This window comes from Sesamum indicum, linkage group LG8 (assembly GCF_000512975.1).
Source record: "Sesamum indicum cultivar Zhongzhi No. 13 linkage group LG8, S_indicum_v1.0, whole genome shotgun sequence".
Taxonomy (NCBI): domain Eukaryota; kingdom Viridiplantae; phylum Streptophyta; class Magnoliopsida; order Lamiales; family Pedaliaceae; genus Sesamum; species Sesamum indicum.
This window is the reverse complement of record NC_026152.1, coordinates 3,100,232-3,126,024: the sequence shown is the minus strand read 5'-3', so window position 1 is coordinate 3,126,024 and position 25,793 is coordinate 3,100,232. Positions and strand designations below refer to the sequence as shown.

The 25,793-nt window shown below is 36.9% G+C and overlaps 5 protein-coding genes and 1 non-coding gene across 7 annotated transcripts in view; 3 read left to right on the top strand and 3 right to left on the bottom strand.

Annotated features, from left to right (window-relative positions):
- On the top strand, window positions 300-3,373 carry LOC105167528 (protein COBRA). Its single transcript, XM_011087297.2, has 6 exons — window positions 300-529; window positions 1,043-1,122; window positions 1,320-1,776; window positions 2,077-2,236; window positions 2,325-2,605; window positions 2,735-3,373. The coding sequence occupies exons 1-6, from the start codon at window positions 439-441 to the stop codon at window positions 3,025-3,027; spliced, it is 1,362 nt and encodes a 453-aa protein (XP_011085599.1). The 5' UTR covers window positions 300-438; the 3' UTR covers window positions 3,028-3,373.
- Window positions 3,845-6,213, bottom strand: LOC105167527 (COBRA-like protein 4). The gene is made up of 6 exons (XM_011087296.2): window positions 6,020-6,213; window positions 5,856-5,935; window positions 5,028-5,484; window positions 4,739-4,886; window positions 4,389-4,666; window positions 3,845-4,200 (listed from the first exon to the last, which is right to left on the bottom strand). The coding sequence occupies exons 1-6, from the start codon at window positions 6,069-6,071 to the stop codon at window positions 3,920-3,922; spliced, it is 1,296 nt and encodes a 431-aa protein (XP_011085598.1). The 5' UTR covers window positions 6,072-6,213; the 3' UTR covers window positions 3,845-3,919.
- On the top strand, window positions 8,532-10,179 carry LOC105167526 (alpha-1,4-glucan-protein synthase [UDP-forming] 1). Its single transcript, XM_011087295.2, has 4 exons — window positions 8,532-8,881; window positions 8,956-9,206; window positions 9,344-9,512; window positions 9,615-10,179. Exons 1-4 carry the CDS (start codon window positions 8,570-8,572, stop codon window positions 9,954-9,956), a joined length of 1,074 nt encoding a protein of 357 aa, XP_011085597.1. The 5' UTR covers window positions 8,532-8,569; the 3' UTR covers window positions 9,957-10,179.
- TRNAD-GUC lies at window positions 10,287-10,358 on the bottom strand. The gene has a single exon. It is a non-coding gene; the product is annotated as a tRNA-Asp (tRNA).
- LOC105167525 (probable tRNA (guanine(26)-N(2))-dimethyltransferase 2) lies at window positions 14,226-19,686 on the bottom strand. Of its 2 annotated transcripts, XM_011087293.2 has the most exons (13): window positions 19,461-19,686; window positions 19,082-19,353; window positions 18,464-18,748; window positions 18,264-18,351; window positions 17,894-18,015; window positions 17,538-17,677; window positions 17,349-17,421; window positions 16,692-16,780; window positions 16,451-16,556; window positions 15,449-15,661; window positions 14,976-15,170; window positions 14,741-14,818; window positions 14,226-14,608 (listed from the first exon to the last, which is right to left on the bottom strand). In XM_011087293.2, exons 2-13 carry the CDS (start codon window positions 19,238-19,240, stop codon window positions 14,366-14,368), a joined length of 1,791 nt encoding a protein of 596 aa, XP_011085595.1. In that variant the 5' UTR covers window positions 19,241-19,353; window positions 19,461-19,686; the 3' UTR covers window positions 14,226-14,365. The 2 variants fall into 2 exon arrangements, with proteins under 2 accessions (XP_011085595.1, XP_011085596.1); XM_011087294.2 differs by lacking the exon at window positions 14,741-14,818.
- Window positions 25,553-25,793, top strand: part of LOC105167524 (transcription factor WER-like) — a 1,368-nt gene continuing 1,127 nt past the window's right edge. Inside the window, exon 1 of the mRNA XM_011087292.2 lies at window positions 25,553-25,789. Coding sequence (XP_011085594.1) covers window positions 25,651-25,789 — 139 coding nt within the window. The 5' untranslated portion in view covers window positions 25,553-25,650. The remainder of the gene's footprint in view (window positions 25,790-25,793) is intronic.

Genomic DNA, 25,793 nt, shown 5'->3' with positions numbered 1-25,793 from the left:
TTATTAGATGGATTTTTTTTTTCTTTTTTAATATGTCTGAATCTTGAGTGAATGGCTACACATGATATCATATTGATGGTTTCAATTTTCCTTGTGAAAAATCAATTTGAATGAGTTGAACATGAGTGAATGCTCAATAGATGTCCATTTTCCTATCTGTTTTTCTTGGTTGGGCTGTCATTTTCATCAATATATGTAACAAATTAATGCCTATGAGTGTGTGTGTCACACATGTGTGTGAGAGAGAGAGAGAAGACAGTAAAAAAATGAAGAATCTTTATGGAGTGTGAGTGGCGTTACTGTGTGGTAGAAGACTTTATTAAAGTGCAGTTAAGCTCGTCTTAAACAAGCTTTGCCACCGCCGAGCTCGCTCGCTCTCTCTCTCTCTCTCAACTTCTGCAGATCTTGAGAGCAGGAAACGTCTGCAGTTAGAAGGGCATGGAAGTCTGCTCCAGATCTCTCATGAGATTCACCACTCCCACCATTCTGCTGCTCTTCTTGCTCTCTTGCTCCACCTTCACCTCAACAGGTAATCTCTCTGGTTTGCTGGGTTTTGATTACCTCCAAAGATTTATCTTTGCATTTTTTTAGTGTTTGGAGGTTTTAGCAAGAGAAATGAGGAAATGGGTGTCAAAAAGCTTGCATCTTTGGGTGATTAAATGCATCATTGGCTAGTTTAGTACTCAATCTGATATTTAGGCTATTAATGGTGTTGTTTCTTGAGATGGGATTTGATCTTGGCCAGTTGCATTAAACTAAATTAATCCTGATTTTGAATGAGGAAATTTGAAATTGAAGTCCTATATTTGAGTGATCCATCCACTTAACTTTTATCCGCTCTGTAGTTCTGGATCAATGCCTGTTAAAAATTGCTCATCTGCAGATTTGACTTTTTTGTGGGGGACTTTAGGATCTAAAACTCATCATTCACTTAGACTACAAGATTAAGTTCATGTTAGCTGAAAATTGATTATGTTTGAGTTTTTGTGCTTGATATCTTCAAGTTTTTGACAGAGCTTGTTTTCTTTCCTTTTTCTTCCAGAAGCATATGATGCACTTGATCCCAATGGAAATATCACAATAAAATGGGACGTTATCAGTTGGACGCCAGACGGCTATGTGGTAAGAATTCTACTAATAATAATGTCAATTTGCCTATTAACGTGTTTGATATAAGTGCACCTGAACCATACATCCTAGTTTCAAATTTGAAACTCTAGACTCGTTTTGTAGTGTCTTGTCTCCGGCAGATGGGATAGTGTTCGTCGCTTTGTTCCTTCTATGGTTGTCTAATCTAATTTATACTGAAAAATGGACAGGCTGTTGTGACGATATTCAACTTCCAACAATATCGTCATATTCAAGCACCAGGTTGGACTTTGGGGTGGACTTGGGCGAAGAAAGAGGTGATATGGAACATGATGGGAGGTCAGACTACAGAGCAAGGAGATTGTTCGAGGTTTAAAGGGAACATCCCGCATTGCTGCAAGAAAGATCCAACCGTCGTCGACTTGTTGCCTGGAACTCCTTACAACCAACAGATTGCTAATTGTTGTAAAGGAGGGGTGATTAGCTCATGGGGTCAAGATCCGGCAAATGCAGCAAGCTCATTCCAAGTTAGCGTAGGTGCTGCCGGAACCACTAACAAAACGGTTAAGGTGCCCAAGAACTTCACTTTGAAGGCACCTGGTCCTGGCTATACTTGTGGACCGGCAAAAATCGTTAAACCTACTAAATATGTTACTAAAGACGGAAGGAGAGTGACACAAGCAATGAGTAAGTTGCTCAGTCTGTTTATATTTTCATTCACAAAATCCTCACATGTTTTTCAACTATATATGAAACTATCGTATGTATGAAAAAAATTGCTATCAAGGACTTTGTGGAGTTGTGAATAAATGGAAGCATGCATCTAATAGCATGGAGGATACATCATTTTGCTAGCGCCGTCTTGGAGTCTGTCTGCGTAGAACTGCATTTAGATAAGCTGATTTCAAAAGCTTGGCCATGTAAAATAGGTTGTCAGTTTTGTAGGTTTGTATTCTTGAATTGTTGCTTATGTTTCTCTTATTGCAGTGACATGGAACGTTACATGCACATACTCACAGTTTCTGGCTCAAAAAACTCCTACTTGCTGCGTCTCACTCTCATCGTTCTACAATGATACCATTGTTCCTTGCCCGACCTGTACCTGCGGATGCCAAAATAACCTTACTCAGCCAGGATCATGTGTCAAGTAAGTCTTCCCATTTCATCTTCTCTCTCTCCCATGACTATAAACTTTTCTACTAACTTGGTTGTCCTTTGCCATTTACCCTTTGCAGCCCAGATTCACCCTACCTTGCTTCAGTCGTTGCAGAACAAGAGAAGCGCAACAGCTATGCGCCTCTAGTCCAGTGCACAAGTCATATGTGCCCCATTCGAGTCCACTGGCATGTCAAAGTAAACTACAAGGACTATTGGCGGGTCAAGGTCACTATAACAAACTTCAACTACAGGATGAACTATACGCAGTGGAACTTAGTCGTGCAGCATCCGAACTTCGACAATCTGACTCAGCTATTCAGCTTCAATTACAAGCCACTAAATCCATACGAGAATATAAGTAAGTCATGCTGTATAGAAATGCAAATAGCGACGGTGTAATTACAAGACGTTGCTCGAAATCTTTTCACTTATTTTCTTGGAGGCAAAAATACTAATGACGAGTGTAATGGCATTTTCTGTTTGATAGATGACACTGCAATGTTATGGGGTGTCCAGTTCTACAACGACTTGCTCATGCAAGCTGGCCCTCTAGGAAACGTGCAGTCGGAGCTTCTATTCCAGAAGGATAAATCGACGTTCACTTTCGAGAAGGGTTGGGGTTTCCCAAGAAGAATCTATTTCAACGGTGATAATTGCGTCATGCCGCCTCCTGATGCATATCCTTATCTACCAAATGCCAGTCTACGGCAAAATGTCTCATTGCTTGTGCTACTGATCACTCTGTTGACATCCGTTGCAATCCAATTCATATGTGTTTAAGAATCTTTCGTCGCTAAACACTGCACTCTTATAGATGCCATTGCAGATCGGAACTTGACAGCAAAGTGAAGAAATAGTACAGCCAAGCAATGTCTCTTTTGCATATCCATATGGATTCAGGTTCACAAACTTGAGAGGAACATGAAACAGTTCCTAGTTACAGTAATTGTTGGTGAATTCACTGCTATTCTTTTACTTTGGTAGTTGTATAACATGTTTTGTTACTAGAACATCCTATAATATTGTTCATATGTTTTTGAGATACTAGTATTTTATATCACTGTAATGAGAATAAGAACATCTTGATAGATACAATTGATTGTAATGCATCTATAATTATTCTTTCCATCTTTCAATTCCTCTTTTTGACCATGATCATTCAATATGAGATAATTACATTGCCATCACCTCAAGTTTGGTGTAATTACACATGAACTCTATAGTTTGAAAAATTACACCTAATAACCTTTACATCCGTGTTTTAGTAAAACTCATGGAGTATGCTGAAATCAACAAAAAGATTGAAAGAAAAATCGTATTTTTATACCAAATTGACTTACAAACTTATTGTAGGTCAAACAAATTTTTTCTTATTAAACTATCCTTATAAGGTGAGATGTATTTCCTCACATGCATTAGTATGTGAAGATGCATAAGGGTAGTTTATTCAGAAAAAATATGTTAATCAGCGGTAAATATAGGTTCTCGCTCTAAACAAATCCTGTGAATTTTCACTAATTGTTGGATGGAAACAAACATCCGGGGTACTAGATGTTATCCCTTTAATATATCACTGGAATAATAATGATAAAAAAAATTTACCTCTGGTCTGAAATAATCTGCTTAAGCTTCAAAACTTGCAGTACTGTCAAAACTTGGAAGTATCACCACATTACAACAGCAAGAATATAATTACAGAAAAGAAGAACAAGAGAGAGGTAAAAGGTTGAGTTGGATGAGCAGAATTTGGGAGAAAAGGGTAGGAATCAGGTGGGGGCAGCATGCACTCATCCCCATTGAAGTAGACTTTCCTGGGAAAAGCCCATCCCTGTTTCAGAGTAAAAGTGTTGATATCCTTCTGAAGAAGTACTTCTGACTGCAAATTGCCGAATGGTCCTGCTTCCATGAACAACTCATTGTAGAATTTCATGCCATAAAACATCCCTGTGTCATCTGCATTGAGTGCACACACTACCTTTATTAGAAATCGCCTCCTGATACTTAGATATATTACAAAAAGGTCCATCAATTTTTAGGAAATTTGTACTAGTAAGATCCACGCGCATTGCATGCACTGCAAATGTTATCTAGTATAGGTTTTTCAAAGTCAGTCATATCATTCATTTATTGAAGAGACTTACTGATGGAGCCATAGGGAACAAGAGGCTTGTAATCAAAGCTAAACACTTGAGTCACATTGTTGAGATTCGGGTGCTGAACGACGAGAGTCCACTGCGTGTAGTTCATCCTGTAGTTGAAATTAGTGATGGCGATCTTCACCCTCCAGTAGTCCTTGTAATTCACCTTTACATGCCAATGCACTCGGACAGGGCACATGTGGTGCGTGCATTGTAACAGAGGCGTGTTGTCTTTTCTCGGAGTATTTACCCCCACCACACTCAAAAGTTTGGAGTCTCTCCTAATCAGAGACGAAGATTATAAGTGCAATTCTTATGTTTACTCCACATGAAACGACGAAATGGCAACTTACTTGATGCATTTGTCTTTGTTTTCACAGCCGCAGGCACAAGAAGGGCAAGGTATGATAGTCTCGTTGTAGAAAGATGAGAATGAGACGCAGCAGCTGGGGTGTTTTTGTGCTATAAACTGGGAATATGTGCATGTTACGTTCCATGTCACTGTCCACGACAGAATTGAGAAAAAAAAAAGAAGAAAGTAACATTGGGTCAGATTGAACGTTCTAATAGGTGCAGATCTTAGCTGAGCAATCAAATGTTTGATATTTTTCCCTTTTTTGACGTAAGGTCATGATTACTTACTAAGCGCCTGAGTTTTCCTGCGGCGATCAGGGGTGAGGAAGTTCGTTGGAGGGACAACTTTTGCAGGGCCACAAGTGTACCCTGGTCCGGGGCCAAGAAGAGTGAAGTTCTTAGGAAGCTTTACTGTCTTGTTCGTAGTCCCTGCTTGGCCGACACTGACCTGGAATGCGGAGACAGAAGCCTGCGGGTCTTGGGCCCAGGCTGCCAGGACCCCGCCTTTGCAGCAGTTGCTGAATTGCTGGTTGTAAGGAGCCCCAGGGAGCAAGTCTACTACTGTCGGATCCTTCTTGCAGCAATGTGGGATGTTGCCTTTGAACTTGGAGCAGTCCCCTTGTTCTGTGGTTTGTGCGCCAACCATGGACCATATCACTTCCTTCTTAGCCCATGTCCAACCAACCGTCCAACCGGGGCTCATGATGTGCCGGTACATTTGGAAGTTGTTCATAGTCACGACGGCCTAGGACAAACAAGACGTCGGATGAGAGGTGAAGTTATATTGCGTGATCTATATTACAGTGGTTTCAAATCGTTCGGCCATGTGTTATTTCCCTAAGCCCCTTGTAACAGAGCTGAGTATGTACATGGCTATTATCTCCCATATCAGATGAAAACCAGGGACTGACTTGGCGGAGTATAACATTAAGAAACTTATACATTCAATCACGAGGTATTGTTCGTTTTTAAGACCAAAACTGTAATTACCCGATCATAACAGACAACACCTCATGTAAAAACCGTCCATAGGACGTTTAGCTAATTCCACATGTTGCCATAACGCACTAAAACGCCATTGGAAACAAGATTAATTTGCTTAGGACAAGAACTCACCACGTAGCCATCAGGCGTCCAAGACATGATATCCCATTTGATCGTAATGTTCCCATTCGGATCCAACGGATCATATGCATCTACCGAAGAACAAAAACCAACAATCAAGATCAAGAATCGAGACCAATGGACTAAAACTACTTCTAAAGAGACAGAAGTCTTACCTACAGAAGAAAACAGCACGCAAACGAAGAAAACAGCAACAAGAAATCCCATGTTTCTACTCCCCGTGGTGTCAAAACATATGATCTAGTTTGTCAGTTTCTTGTGATTTAGATGCTTCCAGGACAATACTGTTATGTAACAGGCAGGGCGCCTGCAGAAGTTGATGTGGTTTAAATGTAAGAAAGAAGTATGTGTGAAGTGAAAAGGTTTTGTAAGAGTATTTGAGATGATATGGTTCCACCCACTGGCAGTTGGATACTAGCTAGTCATATGTTGTTCAGTCCCTTTTTCATTTCATGTATTGGAATTCCCTGTTTCTTCAAGCAACGATTTTAATGTGAAAAGAAAGAGTAGTACATGCACATTGAATTTTCTATTTCGAATATTTTCTATTTAATATAACAATATACGCGTCATGTATATAAAAATTACATAAAAGGAAAAATTTTTGACGTGTATGTGTTGTATAAAATTTTTAAGTTATTTTTTGCAATACTTGAGAATTACCTTTGGACTTCGACAATATTTTGCAATTTAATTCTTAGTGGTTGTTCACTTGCATTTCTTGTTATCTACACTAAAATAAAAAAGAAAAATCGTCTATGCTTACAAACGGCATTAATTTTTAAATATAACAATTATATTCTAATTAGATTATTTTAAAAATTAATTGTAATTACTTTTTTTATGAAAGTGACTCCACGTTTTTTTAACATCACTACTTTAATGTTTTTTGTTGTGTCGATACTAATTTAAGTTGTTTTTTTTCCTTTGTTAAAAAAATACAATTTGTTGATTTATATATTTTATTCTTATTTATAACATATTTTAAAACATGAAAAATTATTTATTATACACACGCAGCAATAGCATACCATGACTGTTTGTTTGTGTTTTCATTTCTAATTTTCACTTTTTGAAAAACAGTAATTTGAACTGAAAATATGTTTGTTTCTATGTAATCTCATTAAAAACATATTGATATAACACAATAATTCGACATAAAACACAATTTCATTAACTAATCCAAACTTATTAACTCGTAATTACAATCTTTTAACAATATTGATATCTTTGACTCTGAACCAAAGCAAGACCTTATTGATATAATCAATATTTTATTATTGTAATTTTTTTTTAAGAGTTAGACCAAATATTAGCAGAATTATAATTCTGTAATGGGTGTTGATTTGCAAAATATATATATATATATATATAATAATAAAGAAAATGAAATTACTTGTTTGGTACAGTGTCATTTTCTAATTTCATATTTTAACTTGCCAGAAAAAAAAAATGCATAAAAACTAAGGAATAACTAGGAAAAGAAGATTATATTAACACGTAATTATGTCTTCTGCAAAATTATAGATACGCTTCTTGTTGGAGGTTAGTATAATATTTTTTAGGGTATCTATGTAAGTTTTTGCCTCCGAATAAAGGGTATAGTTGTAATTACATCTACAACCTCAAAAGTATCTTGTAATTTGTAATTTTGTTAAAAACATGGGGTGTTTGTATATTTGGATCTAATCTTAGCAGCGTGTGTTAATGTAATTTATCGTTTTATTTAATATATACATATTAAATATATAAAAGTATATTTTTAAATATACATATGAAATATAATATTATTCTAGGATAGAAAATGGGTAGTGACATATTGGGGGGGATTTAATTTAAAAGAGTGTTGATTTCTTCAAAATGAATGATGTACCTAACATGTTCAAGAATTACCCCATGTGGAAAGAAGGAAGATCTATGTTTCATCTCCACATGTTCTTGGCAGGAATATGAGTTAGAGATAAGTTCTGAGTACAGATCTGACCATAGAATCCCCAGCTCTATTTAATTTCTTTTAAATTTTAATAATCATATAAATTGCATTAAAATAATATTGATTTACATTAATATAACAAAAAAATAAATAAATAAATAAAAAATTATGAGACAAATATGATAAGCCGGTATTTGAACGTATAATTTCAAACTTATTCACGAGATCTTATGAGGTTGGTAAAGATTTTGTTTCATTTTATATATTTTTAAGAATTAAAGTGGTATTTGGTTTAAGGTATGAAATTGACAAAAAAATTAAAAACAAAATAATAAAAATAATAATGTTTAAAAGATAAAGTATACTTTTGGTCCTGATTACTAATTCGATTTTGGTTCTTAAAATTAATAGGGATAAGAATCATGCATAAAAATTATTAGAAATCAAAATTAAATAAGTGGGTAAGTATAGGAAATAAAAATGTAATTTACCCATATTGAAATTTTTTTAAAAAAAAGTCAATCAAAAAATTCTTGTCCGAGCAAGCAGCATCCACTTTGGAAAGAGAGGAGTGAGAGCTCCCAAGAACATTGGGTCACCACCACTTTCGAGAAACTCACCAACCGTAGTAAAATTAACCCCAACGCTCCCGCCGAACACGCCCGCGCCACCACGTACCTCGTATTCCATATAAATTCACAATATTGATGCACCTTCAAACACACAGACACACTTACTTCTTGCACAACCTCCGCCACACCTACATTCAGCCATGGCCGCCGCTCCTCCTCCGCTGAAAGATGAGCTAGACATTGTGATTCCGACGATCCGGAACCTGGACTTCCTGGAGATGTGGAGGCCGTTCTTCCAGCCGTACCACCTGATCATAGTCCAAGACGGCGATCCCACGAAGACGATCAAGGTCCCTGATGGCTTCGACTACGAGCTGTATAATCGCAATGATATCAACAAGATCCTCGGTCCTAAGGCTTCCTGCATCTCTTTCAAGGACTCCGCTTGCAGATGCTTTGGCTATATGATCTCCAAGAAGAAGTACATTTTCACTATTGATGATGACTGCTTTGTAAGAACCTTGTCTTAATTACTCTGTCCCTCTCTCATGTAAATATGTTCTGATGATGGATGATCGATGAACAGGTTGCAAAAGACCCCTCCGGCAAACAGATAAATGCTCTGGAGCAACACATCAAGAATTTGCTCTCTCCATCAACCCCACTTTTCTTCAACACCCTCTATGATCCATTTCGGGACGGCTCAGATTTCGTGCGTGGGTACCCTTTCAGCCTCCGGGAAGGCGTCCCGACCGCCGTCTCTCATGGCCTCTGGTTGAACATACCTGACTATGATGCCCCTACACAGCTTGTCAAGCCTCGTGAGAGAAACACCAAGTACATATATAACTACATCCACACATGCATGATTCTTTTGCTCTAAATATAGCTGCATGCATGAGGGTGTTTGTTGATTTCTTAGAATTGAGGGGGCAATTGTATGTGTTAATATATTGTGTTCATCATGTTGCTAGGTATGTTGATGCAGTGATAAGTATTCCAAAGGGCACCCTCTTCCCCATGTGTGGCATGAACCTCGCGTTCGACCGCGATCTCATCGGCCCCGCCATGTACTTCGGCCTGATGGGAGACGGTCAGCCCATCGGCCGATACGACGATATGTGGGCTGGCTGGTGCACCAAGGTACGTATACTTTAAACATAGTTATAATTATATTCTTCGACAGATTATTCATACTTTAAAAATCACAATCATAATTACATTTTTGATTGAGTGACGAAACAGGTGATCTGCGACCACTTGGGACTGGGAGTGAAAACTGGGCTGCCATACATTTGGCACAGCAAGGCAAGCAACCCGTTCGTGAACCTGAGGAAAGAATACAAAGGCATATTCTGGCAAGAAGAGATCATCCCTTTCTTCCAGGCCGTCACACTGTCCAAAGAAGCCACAACTGTCCAGAAGTGCTACCTGGAACTCTCCAAACAGGTTGAAGACAAGCTGGGGAAAGTGGACCCTTATTTTGTGAAGCTTGCAGACGCAATGGAGACGTGGATTCAGGCATGGGATGCGCTTAATCCCCCCAACTCCAACTCCAACTCCAAGTCCAAGTCCAAGTCCAAGTGAAGAAGAAGACTTGATGATATTATTAGGACATGACTACTTTTCTCAACTTGTTAGGGGTTTTCAGGTTGCTGTTTTTCGGTGATCAGTTTGTGATCATTAATGTTCTTGGTTTTAGGAGATCTCGGTAGCTTCTTTCCTTTTTGGAGTACCATACGTAGTTTGTGATTTCGTTTTGAGTTAATTCTCTGATTGCAGCTAATGTTTTTATGATGGTTGAGTGTTCTTTGTCACTGTCAAGAGTGATAGATCTGTCAAAAGAGCAGGGAACATGCGACATCTGAGTTCCAAAAAAAAAAAAAGATAAAAGATTGAAGGCCAAAAAGGAGGAACCGCCGTTGCCGGGGATCGAACCCGGGTCGCCCGCGTGACAGGCGGGAATACTCACCACTATACTACAACGACTTTGTTAGCACTGTGATAAATTAAATTAGTACTTAAACTTACACTAATCACTGTGCCATTCAATATCCGTATGCATAATTTTGTTAATATCGCAACGTATGAAAGCTTATAACTCGTTCAAGTACAGAAATCTGAGCATTAGCATAAAACAAAAGAACATCAAAATTAAACTGAATAATTTTCAATCTAATTATCTTTAACTGAAATAAAAATACTAAGTGCTAGTTTTATTAGAATAATATACAAAGAAGAACATCTAAGGGGAAGGAAAAGAAATTTCAATATGCACTAAGGGGATGGAAAAGAAACTACAATATGCATGCATCAACTCCACTTTACGCCAAATGTGTTGACCTAAAGTTATATATTCAACTCTTTATTTATAAATTTAGTGAAAATTTATTTGGATACTGATGTACATTGGTAAAAAGTATTAACTTGTGAGGGTAAAAGAGTAATTTAATATGTATGGGGCACACCTTAAACATATATACCTCACCACACCATATAATTTCCAGCACTCCTATAAATACCAAAATACTAATTTTTTAATCTAAGTTACTATTCATTGATTAGACATATTTTCTCTTGAAAAAAGCACCCCTTTTGCGGAAATTGCAATTCACCTGGTGCGCAATTGTGCCGAGGTAAAATTCCCGATTCCCTTAGTAAAAAACCTCAACCACATCATTGGCGTCGTCTGTGGGAGTTATTTATCTCGACACTGAGTATGCAAACCAGGTCCCGAGCCTTGGCGGAACAAGACCCGCTTCGTGAACAATCAGTTTCTCAGGAGGTAACCCCCCTGATGTATGAGCAGACACCCCTAAATGGGGGAGTCCCCTCGTCACATCAACAATCTTCGGTCGTGCCCCCAACCGAAGTACTCCCCTCGGATGCTCCACCCCAAGAACCGATGATTCAGCTGACACAGGAGGCCTTGCTAGCCTTGATACGAGACGCGTCTACTCGAGCTGCGGCTCAAGCCGTGGCCCAATTTGTGGCGCAACAAACAGTGAACCCGCCCCCTCCTTCCCCTCACAGAAGTCGAGAACTATCCTCGGCTCCCGAGGAGGAGGAGCAGAGGCGAGAAGAAGTAAACAGTCGAATTTCCAGACCTAAAGTTGCACAAACTCAAAATCGAAATCTCCATAATCGAGAATATTCCGCCCCCCACCAACTCGGGGAGTCGAGGATTCTCACTTGCCGTTGGGTGTGGCACCTCCAAGACGAACCCCATTTGCCTCCAACATTCTAGCCGAGGCGCTCCCAACTGGTCTCAAGGTGTCGAATCTGTCGGAGTATGATGGAACGGGAGACCCACAAGAACACTTAGACAAATTTTACGCCAAGATTGATTGGTACAATCTAAGTGACGCCACTTACTACAAGGTCTTCCGCACTACGCTGTCAAAACGCGCATTAGCCTGGTTCAACCAACTGCCCGCTGGAACTATTTCTAGCCTCGTGCAATTGGTTCAACGTTTCTTGCATCACTTCTCCATGAACAAAAAAGTTCCAAAAACGGCCGCATCTCTATTCACCAATTGCCAAAGGGAGGGCGAAACTTTGAGAGACTACATCCACAGATTCGTGGATGTAGTGCATGAAGTTTCCCATGTTAATCATGAGTTGTTGGCTAGTATCATCCAACAGAACCTACTACCGGAAAGATTCAAGGAGTCCATAGCCGGCAAGCCCCCTAGCACTATGGAAGATTTGCTCGTGCAGTCCTAGAAATACATTCGGATTGAGGAGTCTAATGCTTTAGATCCTTCCCTTAGCGGCAAAAGGAAAGGTCGAGAAGAGGAAAAGGAGCCGAAAAAGAAAGAGGAACGCAAGCATGTACCTCCGGCGGGGTTTGCTCACTACACCCCCTTGAACGCTCCTAGGGGGGAGATATTAATAGTGGCGGAACAACAAGGGCTAATCAGTCAATGGCCGGCAAAGATGAAAGATAACCCCAAGAGACTCAAATTCGATAAGTATTGTCGTTTTCACCGGGACAGGGGACACACGACGGAGGAATGCCATCACCTGAAGAATGAGATAGAAAAATTGATCCAGCGGGGACACTTAAAAGAATATATCAACCACTATCTACAAGGACACCAGTTTGACCGTGGGCCAAATGCGCCAACTCCTCGTGATGATAACTATCGCACCGCAGGAGTTATCCCGTGACCTAAAAAAGATCAACAAGCCACGAAGGAGTAACTCAGAGTTCACGTAGCGAAAAAATTATTTTTTGGCCATTCACTTGTAATAGGAGAAAACTCGAGTAGTAGCTCAATATATCTTTCTCCTCTTTTGATTTCTCCAAAAATATTGTACTTCGTATTTTAAGTAATGGAGTTAGTTTTTTTATCGTAGTCCCAACAAACGAGATGAATTTAGACGTAGAGATCCTTGAAGTTTCACGAGGACCCTAGAGGCAAAAATCATCATTGTCATATAGATAAAAGTCGCTATTGCCCCGGGACCCCCTAAACGGAACTTTCATTGAGATCCTCGTCAATAATGTTGCCCCGGAAACTTTACATCCCTTTGAAGTTGGCAAAAGACCGACTCCGGGACATGAAGTATCCTTTGAGGCAACATCCCCTTATCAAATCCTTGAGGCAATGTCCCTATATAAAAATGTTGGACTCGAAAAATTTTGCCCCCCCCTTCCGAAGTTGGTAAAAACCTAACTCCGTGACATGAGCAAAAATATCCCTTGAGGCAACATCCGATGAATATAAATCGTAAGAGAACAAAACAACAACTTAGTAAGTATAGTGACTACATTTACGAATATAGAATACTATCGAGTCACCTCCTAAAATTTTCAACCTAATGGATGGTGAAAAAGTCACCCCAAGAGGCAACGTCCTTAGAAAAAAAAATTTGCGTCGCTTCACCTTCTACAAGGTCTTGGGAGACTCCGTCATCAAATCTGAGGATTGTTTACGGGAAATCTCATCTCTTGAAGATGACGTCGAATTTTTCAAAACAAATGAAAGAATTCGGCGCGAAAGATGAATAAATTCTGAACAACCTCTACTAATAGAGAAGGAGAACAAATATTATCAAGAAATAATTGATGGTGTAGTGGTAGGAGTCTCCACTTATCATTCTTTTGACCTGGGTTCAAAATCCAAGGGACGCAAAAATAAACACCTCCTCCCAACACTTGAGAACTCGAACCAAAGGCTCGAGGTGGGTGCGAGGGGGCGCCTCGAGCCCAGCCTGACCCCCCACGCCTCGAGCCACCAAACACTGTTGGCCAAGCATATTCGCACACCCCCAATAATTGAAAATAATGAACGACTACCCACCCATCCACTCTCATGTGTTAACTAAATTCAGAAAAGTGTTTACTCTCGGACAAAATATTACACCGAGTGTGCATATTCCATTCGAGAGTGGGGGGCGGTATGATGTATTTTGGTAAAAAATATTAACTTGTGAGGGTAAAAGAATAATTTAACATGTATGGGGCACACCTTAAACATATATACCTCACCACACCATATAATTTCCAACACCCTTATAAATACCAAAATACTAATTTTTTAATCCAAGTTACTATTCATTGATTAGACACGTTTTCTCTTGAGAAAAGCACCCTTTTGCGGAAATTACAATTCACCTGATGCGCAATTGTGCCGAGGTAAAATTCCCGATTCCCTTAGTAAAAAACCTCAACCACATCAGATACACACCAGAGTTCAAAATATAACTTTTATCTTTGTAATTTCCATTATTACTTCAAACAAAAAATAGTGATCCTTCACTCTGCTTTGCACACAAGTCGAATATGTTTCAATCCCTAGTCCAATGACAAAATATGCACAGGTGATGAGTAATGTGTAGGCAGGATACTCCAGCAAATAATTAAGAGCGGGAAATTTTAGATTTAAGTTATCTTGCTGTTCAAAGGTTGTCTAGAACAAACGAAAAACAGGTAGAAAAGCAAAAAACTGTCCATACAACTGATGTTGCTACTTCAAAAAAACTCCTATTCATATACAAGCAGAAGGATCTCCTTCCTCTGTCTTGCTACGCTTGCTTGGGGGCTCATCGCCTTCTTCATGGTCCTTCACTACTTTAACTGCCTCTGGGCCAACAAGTGAGGCGTGCTTGCTGGTAATTCGACGACCTGCCCTCACCTTAGGCCCCCAGTGTCTCTCGGGATTTGGAAGATATCTTGCAACCTTTTTGGCCTGTGCCTTGCTAAGGGAAGCAACAGCTCGTGCAAAATTAGCCTGCAGGTAGAAAAAGGCAAACAAACTTTGACGGCTCTTTCATAAAAAAAAGTAATATTAATACTCCTAAACCATGAACAAAACCAATATATCGCTGGAACAATGGAAGATAGTAGAAAATAGGCTCGATGCCTGTAGAATGGGCTCCTTGGCAAGGATGACACTTCCGGCCTGATCAGGTGGCTGAGCTTTCACGGGATGGTTTTTGACCTGGAAGTCAGAATACCATCAACTATAACAAAACATAATGCAAAAAGTGAAACTATTTTGACGGTTTGGCACTCAATTAGCTTTCCAGAGCCAGTATGATTTGATGCACTGTTTTTTATGTAAAAGTTTCAAGACTAGGGAAATAAACTGCTCTTACCCAACAGCGCATGATATCCCAAATCACATCCATAGGAGCATCGGTTTTCAAGCCCAGAGGGTTAATGTGTGTTCCTGATATGCGATACCCCGCATTAATCACAGCAGAACGGAATATCACAGCAGATGGGGATGTGCATTTTAGTGTTGCACAGAGATTGTGCAAACTCAAAAATAGAGGAACATCAGGTAATTCCTGCAAAATGCACACAAAGCAAAGATCAGAAATGAAAACATGATGTAATAATTCCGCAGATTCTTTTATGATTACTTTCCAGTTAGTAACTACAATAATAGATCGCACCCATTTTCTCATCCGTATTTATCTTGCAGATAATACAAAAACATAAATTGCTTCTTCGTTGGGTAATTTTAGAGACTTAAGAACGAAACCATGCTGCTGAGCATCAGGTTCTTTTCTTTTTTGGGAACAAAATTAGTTAAATAAAATGTTTGCCAATAAAGGTGCCTTACCTCCGAAATTGTAGTCAGTACAGCAAAGATCCGACTGAAAGCAGGATACCGATCCCTCATAGACTTGACATCTTCAAGAATGGAAGTCACCCAATCCATGTCATGGATTGGGGCGGACCATATGGGCCCCCCCATGTTGTATTTCTTTCCACAGTAGCTGCATTCTTGGGCAACAACAGGACCAAATCCAGGAAGGTATCTTATACTTTTGTTCTGCAGGGTAATGGCGGGAAAAAGGACTTAGAAGAAAAATCCATATCACATGAGTTATGGCTTAGAAGAGATTACTAGCATATGATGTTGCATTATAGTAATAGACAATAACTCTTATTCCAACTTGAGAACTTCCTTGCTGACTAACAAAAGCACCATCACTCGATATTTCGGTGGGAAACATACAAACAGGCCCAAGCAAATGTTTGCTCTTGATAAGCCCAGTGAGGGCGACATACTAAACACCGAACTCTACAGCTCACTCTGTGTTAGAGTTGAGTTTGTGGGAAACATTCATGACTCATTTTAATGCTAGATTATACTCTGATAAGAACTTCAATCTGATCAGTTAGAAATATATGGTGTTTTCGATAAAAACAAGGATCCAGGAAAAAGTTTCTGATCAGAGAACACGGGCCTATATTCGATCATTATTTCATTTCGGGAATCCATCATAAACAAATTAGAAACCCTTCCATTATATTTCTAAGGTGCAAGCCAACCATAGCGGTGGAATAAAATCAGAGAGGTTTCCGGCAAAGACATGCCCACCAACATAAACTTATAACTAAGTGCTCACCAAATAGCACAACTACACCTTCAGAAACGCAAATTTGTACACATTCAACAACAGAAGTCAAAGACTGTGCACTTTGTAAATCGTGGAACACTTAACTACAGCTGCTAACGTTTTAGACCAAAGTGTGGTTAGGTTTCTTCTATTTCATGCTATAACAAATTTATGCATCATGAAAGTATAGGTAACTCTTAAGACATGAAGATTTGTACCTTGGACACGGTCCTTCCAAGTGGCTGAAGATGAAAAGAATCACAACCAGTGCACTGATAAACGTACGAGAGCTTTAAAGGAGTGTTCTTCATTGCACTAGCAGAACTGAGAACAATTTATACCGTAAATCAGAAATTGAAAGCTAAAAGAATGATGAAAAAGTGTGATTTATGACCTCATCATGCCAGTCAAGATGCCTGTCAAAGTCAAACTTAGAAACATGGGAGGAGAAACACTCACGTGTATATTCGGACAAAAACTCGTACATAGAAATCCATCTGAACAGAGAGCACCGGGACAATGTATCGCCTGTATCGATTTGCATGGCTCTTCATTTCAAAATAAATAATTTGTAAGAAGGCAATAAACCCAATGGAGTATGAGATGAAAAAATACGCAGATAAGAATACTCTTGGCATTGCAATGCTACACGAAAAAGTTTCCCTTTCTGGAGTAACCTTCCCTTGGAAAAAGATATTCATAAAGGATCAATTAAAATTTCTAATCCAGTAATGAATGCTTCGTATATCAACCCCATTGAACAAATTCTTTCTGGGAGCAGACTTTTGCTAGTATATGATTTTTAACAATGCCATTTGATCCTACTAAGCTGCAAAAACAGATGAATCAGAATGCAATTCTTTAATCATTTGTCAGAGTTACATGTTACTATTTCACTTGAAGGACGTCAACCTCTCTCTTTCTCTCTCTCTAGGCACATACTTAGACAGACATAAGTATGTGTATCTTTTAGTGTAAGAAGAAACAACAAAATGAGAGAAAGAGTGGAGGTACCAAATATAACTCAGGTTCATCTTTCATCTTTTTCCAAGCAAAATTAACTAGAGGGCTGATATATTAAATTACAAGGCAAAAAGTTTCTTCATTAAGATATACCTCAATACATGCAAGAACGATTCTCAAAGCCATCTCGTGACAATATTTGCCTCTCAATGGATAAGCCCCATATCTGGTTCAACAAGCAAAGCATCAAAATGCATATACTTTTTACAGTTGTAAGCATATCAAGTCGACTTATTAATAGTAAACCCATTTAGGCAGTTAACTTATTTAAAGAAATCTTACTTGGAATAGCAGACCTCACCATTAGCCCCACAGAGCACTGCCATATCAGTTGCTGTGCACATCAATATGCCCCCATCAACAACTGACTGAACAGCAGAGTCCAGGAAAGTAGATGGTGTACCGTACGGGTCAAGATCAACCTGCAACAATGATTCAGAGGATGAAGGCACAGATCAATATTATTCATGCAGTAAAATGTAAAGAAAGATAGCCCGTGATTTTAAGGATGAGAAGTACTAGAACTTGTATTAGCAACTTTCCATGCATGGAGAGATTAGTACAAAGTAAAGATCATAAACAGTGGAGCTATTGTGGTAGAAATATCTGAATCATTCAGAAGGTATAAGAAAGTATACCACATCAAATTCTTTTGGGTGAGTAAGCATGTAAACTCTAGCATCAGCAAGTTGAGACTCCACCTTTGAACATGCCATTGAACCATTAAATTTAATGTTTCTCCTGCAAGCTTCGACGCAGGCTACAGAAGGACAGTACCATAAGCATTTCTGACTTATTGATTGTGATTTTCACAAGCAATAAAATTAAATTTTGATCTCTTCCATATTTCCTATAAGCATACATGATAGTACAATCATATGGAACTACCAAAATGGAAACAAGAGCCTCATATGAAGAATATATTCTTTTGCAAATTTGAGGGGCCAGAGGAAAAAGAGTCTTCTAGCATTGCCTAGCACAAATAGTATAATGAGAACATAGAAGTACCTTTATTATTGTCCAGGGCCACAACTTGACCAATTCCATCTACTTCGCGTGCATATCTTATGGATCTAAGTCCGGAAGCCGACAATGCCTGTCAGCCACACATAGAGCACTTGTCTGAGGCAGTCACCGATATGCATGCTGATAAGGGTAGTTATTGGTGAGAAATAAGCAGAGCATTTATAAATGTACTCATTAATTACCTCAAGAACTCGTGGTGGCTTCAGTTCTCCTGGGCCTTTCCCTTCTTGTTTGTCATCAGAGATGCTGCAGGGTTCATCTTGAAATATCTCATCAGAATCTTCACATTCCCCATTCAATTTTCCATTAGGCCTTGCTGAATCTACATCAGCTTGTTGCTTAACAGCAGGCTCATCTGCAACCTGGGGTCCATTTGTTTTTTTCCTGGACAGCATTGCTTCATGCTCCTGTTTGCGCTTCGATATAAATGTCCTCAAAACAGCAATAGACATGTCTCTGTTATTAACCTGCCATCAATTCATTTCCAAAGCATAAAATAGAAAATATGACATGTCTATGGATTGATAGAACCCTAAAATTTCAAAAAAGCTCAGAGTATCATTCAAGGAACCCGGGCTTGGAATTTCAAAATGGAAGAGGAAAAATCCCACACAAACAGAAAGTATTAACGAAGTAAACAAAACAGCAAAAAACATGAACCATCCATAAATTCAATGTAGCAAAAAACTAGCTCACCAGCAACCTCAATACACAAAAACTAGGAAAATCACACTCCTTACTCTCAAAAGTAAAAACCAAACAATCAAGCATAAAACAACAAGAAAAAGATTCTTATTAACCTGGCTTTTGTTATAAAAGACTTCATTCCCGGGGTGCATTAAAATCTCAGCTTCCCCTTCTGTGGTGATGGTGAAACCACTGACATCAGACGGCGGCGCTACAGGGTCGGCCTTCCGGTGCTTCTCTTCCTCCCCAATCTTCTCATTGGCACGGCCCATGTTTTCAACAGAGGACAGCTTTCTGGGCTCTTCCCGGGGGCAGAGGCGGTGGCAGTGGCGGCGGAGGGGACAAAAGGGGTGAGACTTGAGAAGGGCCCTGCTTCCTGTTAGAGCTACAAAGAGGAGGGAAAACATTAAGCACAAAACCTTGTAGAGTTGTATTAACTTGTGGCTATAAGTGCGTGAAATTGGGAGGGAAAGTGGAAAAAAAGACACTTACCAGTGTGTGTAGTTTGTGGAGTAACAGGATCTGAGTGGCGGAATGGAATTTTGTGTGCTTTTGTATTTCTTGATCAGCAGCAGATTCAGTGTTGGATATGAAAGGGACAGTTCGAAGGTGACGAGGAAACAATAAAGAGAGTAGTTTCTTTCAATCTTGATACTTGATTTGTGAACAACGTACATCGGTTTTGCACCTTTTTTGCCAATTTTTGAGGGAATTGGGCATCGTGGCTCTTATCCACGAATAACAGAAATAAGCAAACAAAATAAAAATAAAAATAAAAGAGAAGAAAATATATATTACGGTTAGTATTCAATTGTTACAAATTGTCATTCAGTTTGGAACTTTGGAAAACACCGGAGAGGGGGTTGAGATATCCACGTATATCATATTGCTTCAGAACATGCGTATTAATTCTATTCATGTGTAATTTTATAACGGATCATTTGCATTTTGCATTATTGTAAAATTATACATCATGTTTGAATTCGTTTTCGTTTTCTAAATGTTTTGTTGTGTTTTATGGAGATAGAGAAAGAAAAACAAAGATAAATAAGTGTGTATTAGAGATAATATGTATGTCTGAATTTGTTTTTGAAGATAATTTAAAATAAGTATTATATGTTTAATGTCGTGTTTTGGGAGACAAAAATTACTATTCATTGTCAAATCATGTATTTTTTATATATTTATATATATGTGTGTATATATATATATATGTATTTATGTTAAAACAGTTAAAAACACCTAAATAAGGTGTTTCTGAATTATGGCAAATATTGAGTATATTTTGACTCGTCTCGAAAATAATTTGAAAGTGAAAACAAACTTAATATCCCAAAAAAATGTGGCATCTGAATATGAAGGTCTTTTGTTCATTTTTAATACATTCTGCATCAAATCTAACTGCTTTGACCATTTCCCTCATTTGCGCGTTCATAACTTTTTCTAACAATGCCTCTATTTTTCTCTTTCTCATTCATTCAAGACTTCTACTAATCAAGTTCTCCTAATACTCCTACCAACCCAAATGCAGACTACCATTTGCTAAGCAAACAGCTGAAATTCAAGCCCCAAAAAAATCATTTCTGTCTGAAGAACTGTAATGAGTCTTTGAAAATACAAATGGGCCTGCTATTTTCTTGTCACCTAATCGAATAGGAGGCTATTAAATTGTTCTTTATTCATGCATATTTAAGAGTTTAATTCATTTCATCATTTTTTTATTATTTATATAATATATTTTACTAAATCAGATTGAATAATATAATAAAAATATAAAAAATATTAACGTTTTGAGGTACTTGTATTGCTAGTTACAAAATAAACGTGGCATTACATGGTTAGGGTAGGATTTCATTTTATAACCATTTGATCCGATGAAAAATCTGAGCTCTTTTTGAAATGCTTCCAACTTCTAATTAAATTGATATTTTATTTGCAATATATTACTTATCACTTTCTTTTTAAAGAGTATATATATCAAATTCAATATAGAATGAAACCATCAAATAAAAAATGATGATTTTTCTAGCAGAGACAACATCAAGTTTGCTCAGTGCTTGAATCCACCATCCATCATCAAACAGCAGAGCCTTGATCTAACAGTTGTCTGGCAGAAGGCTTTGACAGCACTAATAATTACATGTTGAAGAAGGATGCAAGAAGACCTGAAGATCAAAAAGAGAATCTGCTAATTATTCAGCATAGCAAATCATAAACACATAAAATGGATTCAGTGTTTTCTTGTTCTATCTCTTTCTCATCTGTATGACCAATATCCAACACCTAATCTAGCCACAAAAGGAGCAAGAGAGCTCAGTATAAGGATACGAACAATTACCATCCGACAATCGCTTAATAAAAAATGATGGTAATCATGAAAAATCCAGCGTTTCGATTATCTGTATATCAAGAACCTTTCAGATATGGTAATCGAACACCAAACTTGGTAACAATCAGTATTCTATAAATGTACAATCAAGCAACCCGACTCGTTTCACATTATACTGCTTCAGCCATTTTTCTTGCCCGAGGGAAGTAGCAATTCTTTGCTCATATCCCAATTGATAAATTAGACTCATAAAGCGATAAAAAGATAAAAAGAAAACTTAATACAAGAATAGATCCAAAGCAAAACCAAAATGAAGTGAAAGAGAAAAATATATAAAGATATAATACAGAAAAAGAAAAACAAACTTTTGTAGTAAACGCGAACAAATCCAAAACCATAACCGACGGATTAAGCAGATTATGAAAGAATCAAGAAGAATTAGACCGCCGGCCGATCGCGCGAGAAAGAGAGGGAAGTAAAAGGGAGGACAGATCGGAGGCCTTCGGTATGGGAGGAATAGGTAAGGCATAATCACTAATTCAAGGAAGCCTTGCCTATCACTCCCAACCGAACGATTCCGATTACTCCTCTCTCCCTTTTCCACCTACCCTCTCGACATCGCCGCCGCTGATTTAATCGGAGCTGGGGCAATGCAGGGTTTATCGATAATCGCTAGGGTTGATTCTCCCTAAGCCCAATTTATAGTGGCGGGATTAAGCAAAGCTTAAGGCCCATATTTATCTAAGAGGGAAATGGGCTTCAGAAGCCCAATTAGTATTGGGCGTTTTCATTGCTGTCAAGCCGCTAGGCCCAATTCAGTTCAAGTGTTATATGATCTGAATCCAACAACTATAGTTTGGATTTCTGTAGAGTTTCTTGGCGGTTTATGATATGAGTTATTTATATAATAAAATTAATTATTATTATTAAATCAATAATAAAATAATCGTATTAAGTCTATAGAGTTTACTTGGTTTAATCGTTTTCCTGGGAATCATCCCATGCCAAATTTACTTGCAATTTACTTATTTACCTTCATTTCTACATAAAAGTAAAGTTATAATCACTCACCCTTTATGTTATGAATAATGGCTCGCAAAGCCTCTTGGTCTCAGAGGGGTTCGAATCTTTTTTCATATCACAAGAGATGTAATTAATATTTTATTTTTTTCAGAGTTTTTTTTTTAATATTCTCAATATCACAGGGGGTACTTGAATTTTTTCTCCATCTTTTTAGTATTAACTTTTAACCTTCATTAAGGTGATGTTGTTTTTATCCTAAATAACATTATTTTATTACATAATCCTGAAATTCTAACAATAATTTGTTTCGAAAACTTTAGCAGTTAATAGACTTAAGGCGTATTTTGCTCATTGTGGATATCAATCTTCTAAGTTCACTCTAAATACTTTAATAAGATACAAATTCGTATCAACATTCTAAATCTCACAACCTACCACCTCGATAATAAGTTGAAATAACATGAGATACAAATCATATATAGATCTCGAGTAATTGAACATCACTAGTGTTCAAGATGCGACAAGAATGATAAAATTATTGAACAATAATATTTAGGATGAGAAAAATATCATGTCTTACGAATTTTTATACTCTCCAAAAGTAAATAGAAAATTTGTACAAGGACAAGAATTTAGTTATAGTTTGGTTTGATTGTGGCAAGGTTCTGTATTAGTGATGTAATGAAGAATCAATTAGGGTATAATTTTATGGTAATTGTGGTGTTTATGCAACAAGATTAGTGTGGAAGCCTTTTTCCTTTTTCTACATATTATTTGATTCCATTAGGATGTTTCTATGTACTTGCAATCTTTTAAGGTGGCTCTTTGGGGTACTTTTTATACCAAGGGCCATTCGTACACCCACTAAATATTAAAAAATTAAAATTAGTACCTTCCATATTTTTACACTTATTTTATCAATTAAATTGACTACAAATTTTATATATAAATTGGGTGCAAATTAGTAAATATTAAATGCAATAAATTACATCAATATTTAATGAGAGTAAGTTTAATAGCACAAATCCTGTAACAATAAAAAAAAGTTTAATAATACAAATACTCTGTATTTTTGTAAAATTATAAATGCATATCTTAGATTTGTAATTATAATTACACGTACATCGACTATTTATTAACAAAATATTAAAGTACAACATCTAAAGCACATAGCTTGAATTAATAATTTGAAATTATGAGTTTCAATTTTTTGAAATAAATCTTTTAGCTATACTTGTTAGGCTAATTTTAAATTATTCTATTTTAATTTACACTATGTTTAGTTAAATATTGACGAATTTTATAATTTTTTATAAATTAAATTTAGATTTATTCCATAAGGACGGCGACGTGAATTAAATTTATGATTTATAAAAATATTAATTAAATAGAAAATACAAAAAAGAATATGTAACTTTTTTAAATCAAATTACATATTTTAACTAATATTTAAATTAAAATTATTATTATGTTATTTAAAATAAAATTTTAATACATTCTTTTTATTACTTTAAATTTTGAAATATTAAATTATTTTTCTTAATTTATTAAAAATTAAAAAAATCATACCTTGATTTTTTCTTGCTAATTTTTTTAACACTGGAGAATTTTTAACTAAAATATTAAAATATAATTTCTTTTATGCAATTTATCCTTTTCTTTTTGGAGGATTCTTTCCACCTATTTAATTGAAGTCGTCATGACACCTCACTACCTATATATACCATTATCTCAATTTATTAATCACATTTAACCAATAAAATAATGCCCTTCACTTTCCCAAAAATGCCACTCCACTCCTCCACGCGTCCATTTCTCTATTTTATTAAAAAATTACACATACATCCCCAAAAAAATCAAAATTTATTTTATAAATCAATAATATAAATACAATTATTTGTTTTTAGCACGGATATTTTATTCCACCATCATTAATTATTTTGGTAAGAAAAGGCCTCCTAACACTTAAAAAAAGATGAAAAAAAACTTGCAAAAAATATTATTTATATCGAGAGTTATTTATACAATTCGAATTTTTTATTGTAAATCGAACCCACAATTATTTAATTTAAAATTAATCAATCTTACCAACCGAGTCAAGAAGCGTTGTCAACATAAATAGCAATGCCATTCTACTATTAAAAATTCAAATTAAGACATGTCATGTACAAAAGTTTTCTTACAATAAATGATGAAGTGGCATAATTAGTTATACTTAAAAATATCTGCATAAAGAAATAATTTTTTAAAAGACATGATTACCAATGTTATTAGTTAACCAGCATTTGTCGGATATTGGTTGCTAATTATGGGGTCGTAAAGCCATAAATTAATTAATTATTACTCGTCCGTAATTACTTAAAGAGATAACTACACTCATCTTTCATAAAATTTGATGTGATTACATATATATTCCTATAGTATGGAAAATTACATTTTAGCATCCTGATATTCGCTTTCGCTTAACAAATAAATTCCTCCGTTAGTCAAATTCACCGAATTTGCTGATATTAATAAAAAAATAAAAATAAAAAGATCTATGTTTACCCCCGATTAACTTATTATCGACTTATATCAAGTCAAATAATTTTTTTCTATGACTAGCTTACTCTCATATGTCTTCACACGGTAATGTATGTGATGAGGTGTATTTTTATTGTTGTAAGGATAATTTAGTTCAAGAAAAAAAATTTGGCCTATATTTTCATTCAGTTTTTTTGTTAATATCAGTAAATTTAACAAATTTTAAGTAATATTGAGATTTATTTGTTAGATAAAAGCAAATTTCAGAAGTATTAGATATAATTTTTCAAATTATAAGAAATTTACATGTAATTATACCAATTTTAAGATGGGAGAACGTAATTATCCATTATTTAAATCTACTCGGCTACTCCTAAATAAAGCAATTCACTGCGTAATCCAGGAAACATCATTCATTCCGTTGTCCATGTTTCATCGTGCGATGCCAAAGAATCGGTGTCACCACCTCATTGGTCGAGAATCCAACGCAGCGACACCTGGCAGATTCTATCAGGAATTAATTAATTAGCACTGACTATTGTAGGCAAAGATTTAGTGTGTTGTTTAGGTATAATTAGTCACTAATTACATCAGCTAATTAATCAATTAATAATTTGAAAAAGGAGAGATGAGTGAAGGTCATGACAAGAACAACAACACACAATTACACTCGTACACGCACATATGTACATATATATATGCATAGGTGTCGGGTGATGGTACGTAGGAAGAGATTGCAAGTGCAGATCGAGAAGAAAGGAAATTAAGAGTGTAATTAGTGTTGAATTAAGGTTTGGTGGTGGATTAATGGAGAGGTGGGGAGCAGTTTGTGATGAGGAGAAAGGGTGGAAAAAAGGGCCTTGGACTCCCCAAGAAGATAAGCTGCTTATTGAGTATGTCGGCAGCAATGGTGAGGGAAGATGGAGTTCCGTCTCTATCTCGACAGGTAG

What these genes read in the sequence shown, in the direction of transcription:
- LOC105167528 (XM_011087297.2), top strand. Translation starts at nt 439, where the DNA reads ATGGAAGTCTGCTCCAGATCTCTCATGAGATTCACCACTCCCACCATT. An exon ending in GAGAGTGACACAAGCAATGA is followed by an intron (nt 1,777 to 2,076) that starts GTAAGTTGCTCA and finishes CTCTTATTGCAG; the next exon opens with TGACATGGAACGTTACATGC. An exon ending in CAGCCAGGATCATGTGTCAA is followed by an intron (nt 2,237 to 2,324) that starts GTAAGTCTTCCC and finishes TACCCTTTGCAG; the next exon opens with CCCAGATTCACCCTACCTTG.
- LOC105167527 (XM_011087296.2), bottom strand. Translation starts at nt 6,071, where the DNA reads ATGGGATTTCTTGTTGCTGTTTTCTTCGTTTGCGTGCTGTTTTCTTCT. An exon ending in CGTGCTGTTTTCTTCTGTAG is followed by an intron (nt 5,936 to 6,019) that starts GTAAGACTTCTG and finishes GTTCTTCGGTAG; the next exon opens with ATGCATATGATCCGTTGGAT. An exon ending in GGACGCCTGATGGCTACGTG is followed by an intron (nt 5,485 to 5,855) that starts GTGAGTTCTTGT and finishes TGTTTGTCCTAG; the next exon opens with GCCGTCGTGACTATGAACAA.
- LOC105167526 (XM_011087295.2), top strand. Translation starts at nt 8,570, where the DNA reads ATGGCCGCCGCTCCTCCTCCGCTGAAAGATGAGCTAGACATTGTGATT. An exon ending in CCTCGTGAGAGAAACACCAA is followed by an intron (nt 9,207 to 9,343) that starts GTACATATATAA and finishes TCATGTTGCTAG; the next exon opens with GTATGTTGATGCAGTGATAA. An exon ending in GGGCTGGCTGGTGCACCAAG is followed by an intron (nt 9,513 to 9,614) that starts GTACGTATACTT and finishes GTGACGAAACAG; the next exon opens with GTGATCTGCGACCACTTGGG.
- LOC105167525 (XM_011087293.2), bottom strand. Translation starts at nt 19,240, where the DNA reads ATGGGCCGTGCCAATGAGAAGATTGGGGAGGAAGAGAAGCACCGGAAG. An exon ending in ACCCAAAAGAATTTGATGTG is followed by an intron (nt 17,678 to 17,893) that starts GTATACTTTCTT and finishes TCATTGTTGCAG; the next exon opens with GTTGATCTTGACCCGTACGG. An exon ending in GGTGAGGTCTGCTATTCCAA is followed by an intron (nt 17,422 to 17,537) that starts GTAAGATTTCTT and finishes TTGTTGAACCAG; the next exon opens with ATATGGGGCTTATCCATTGA.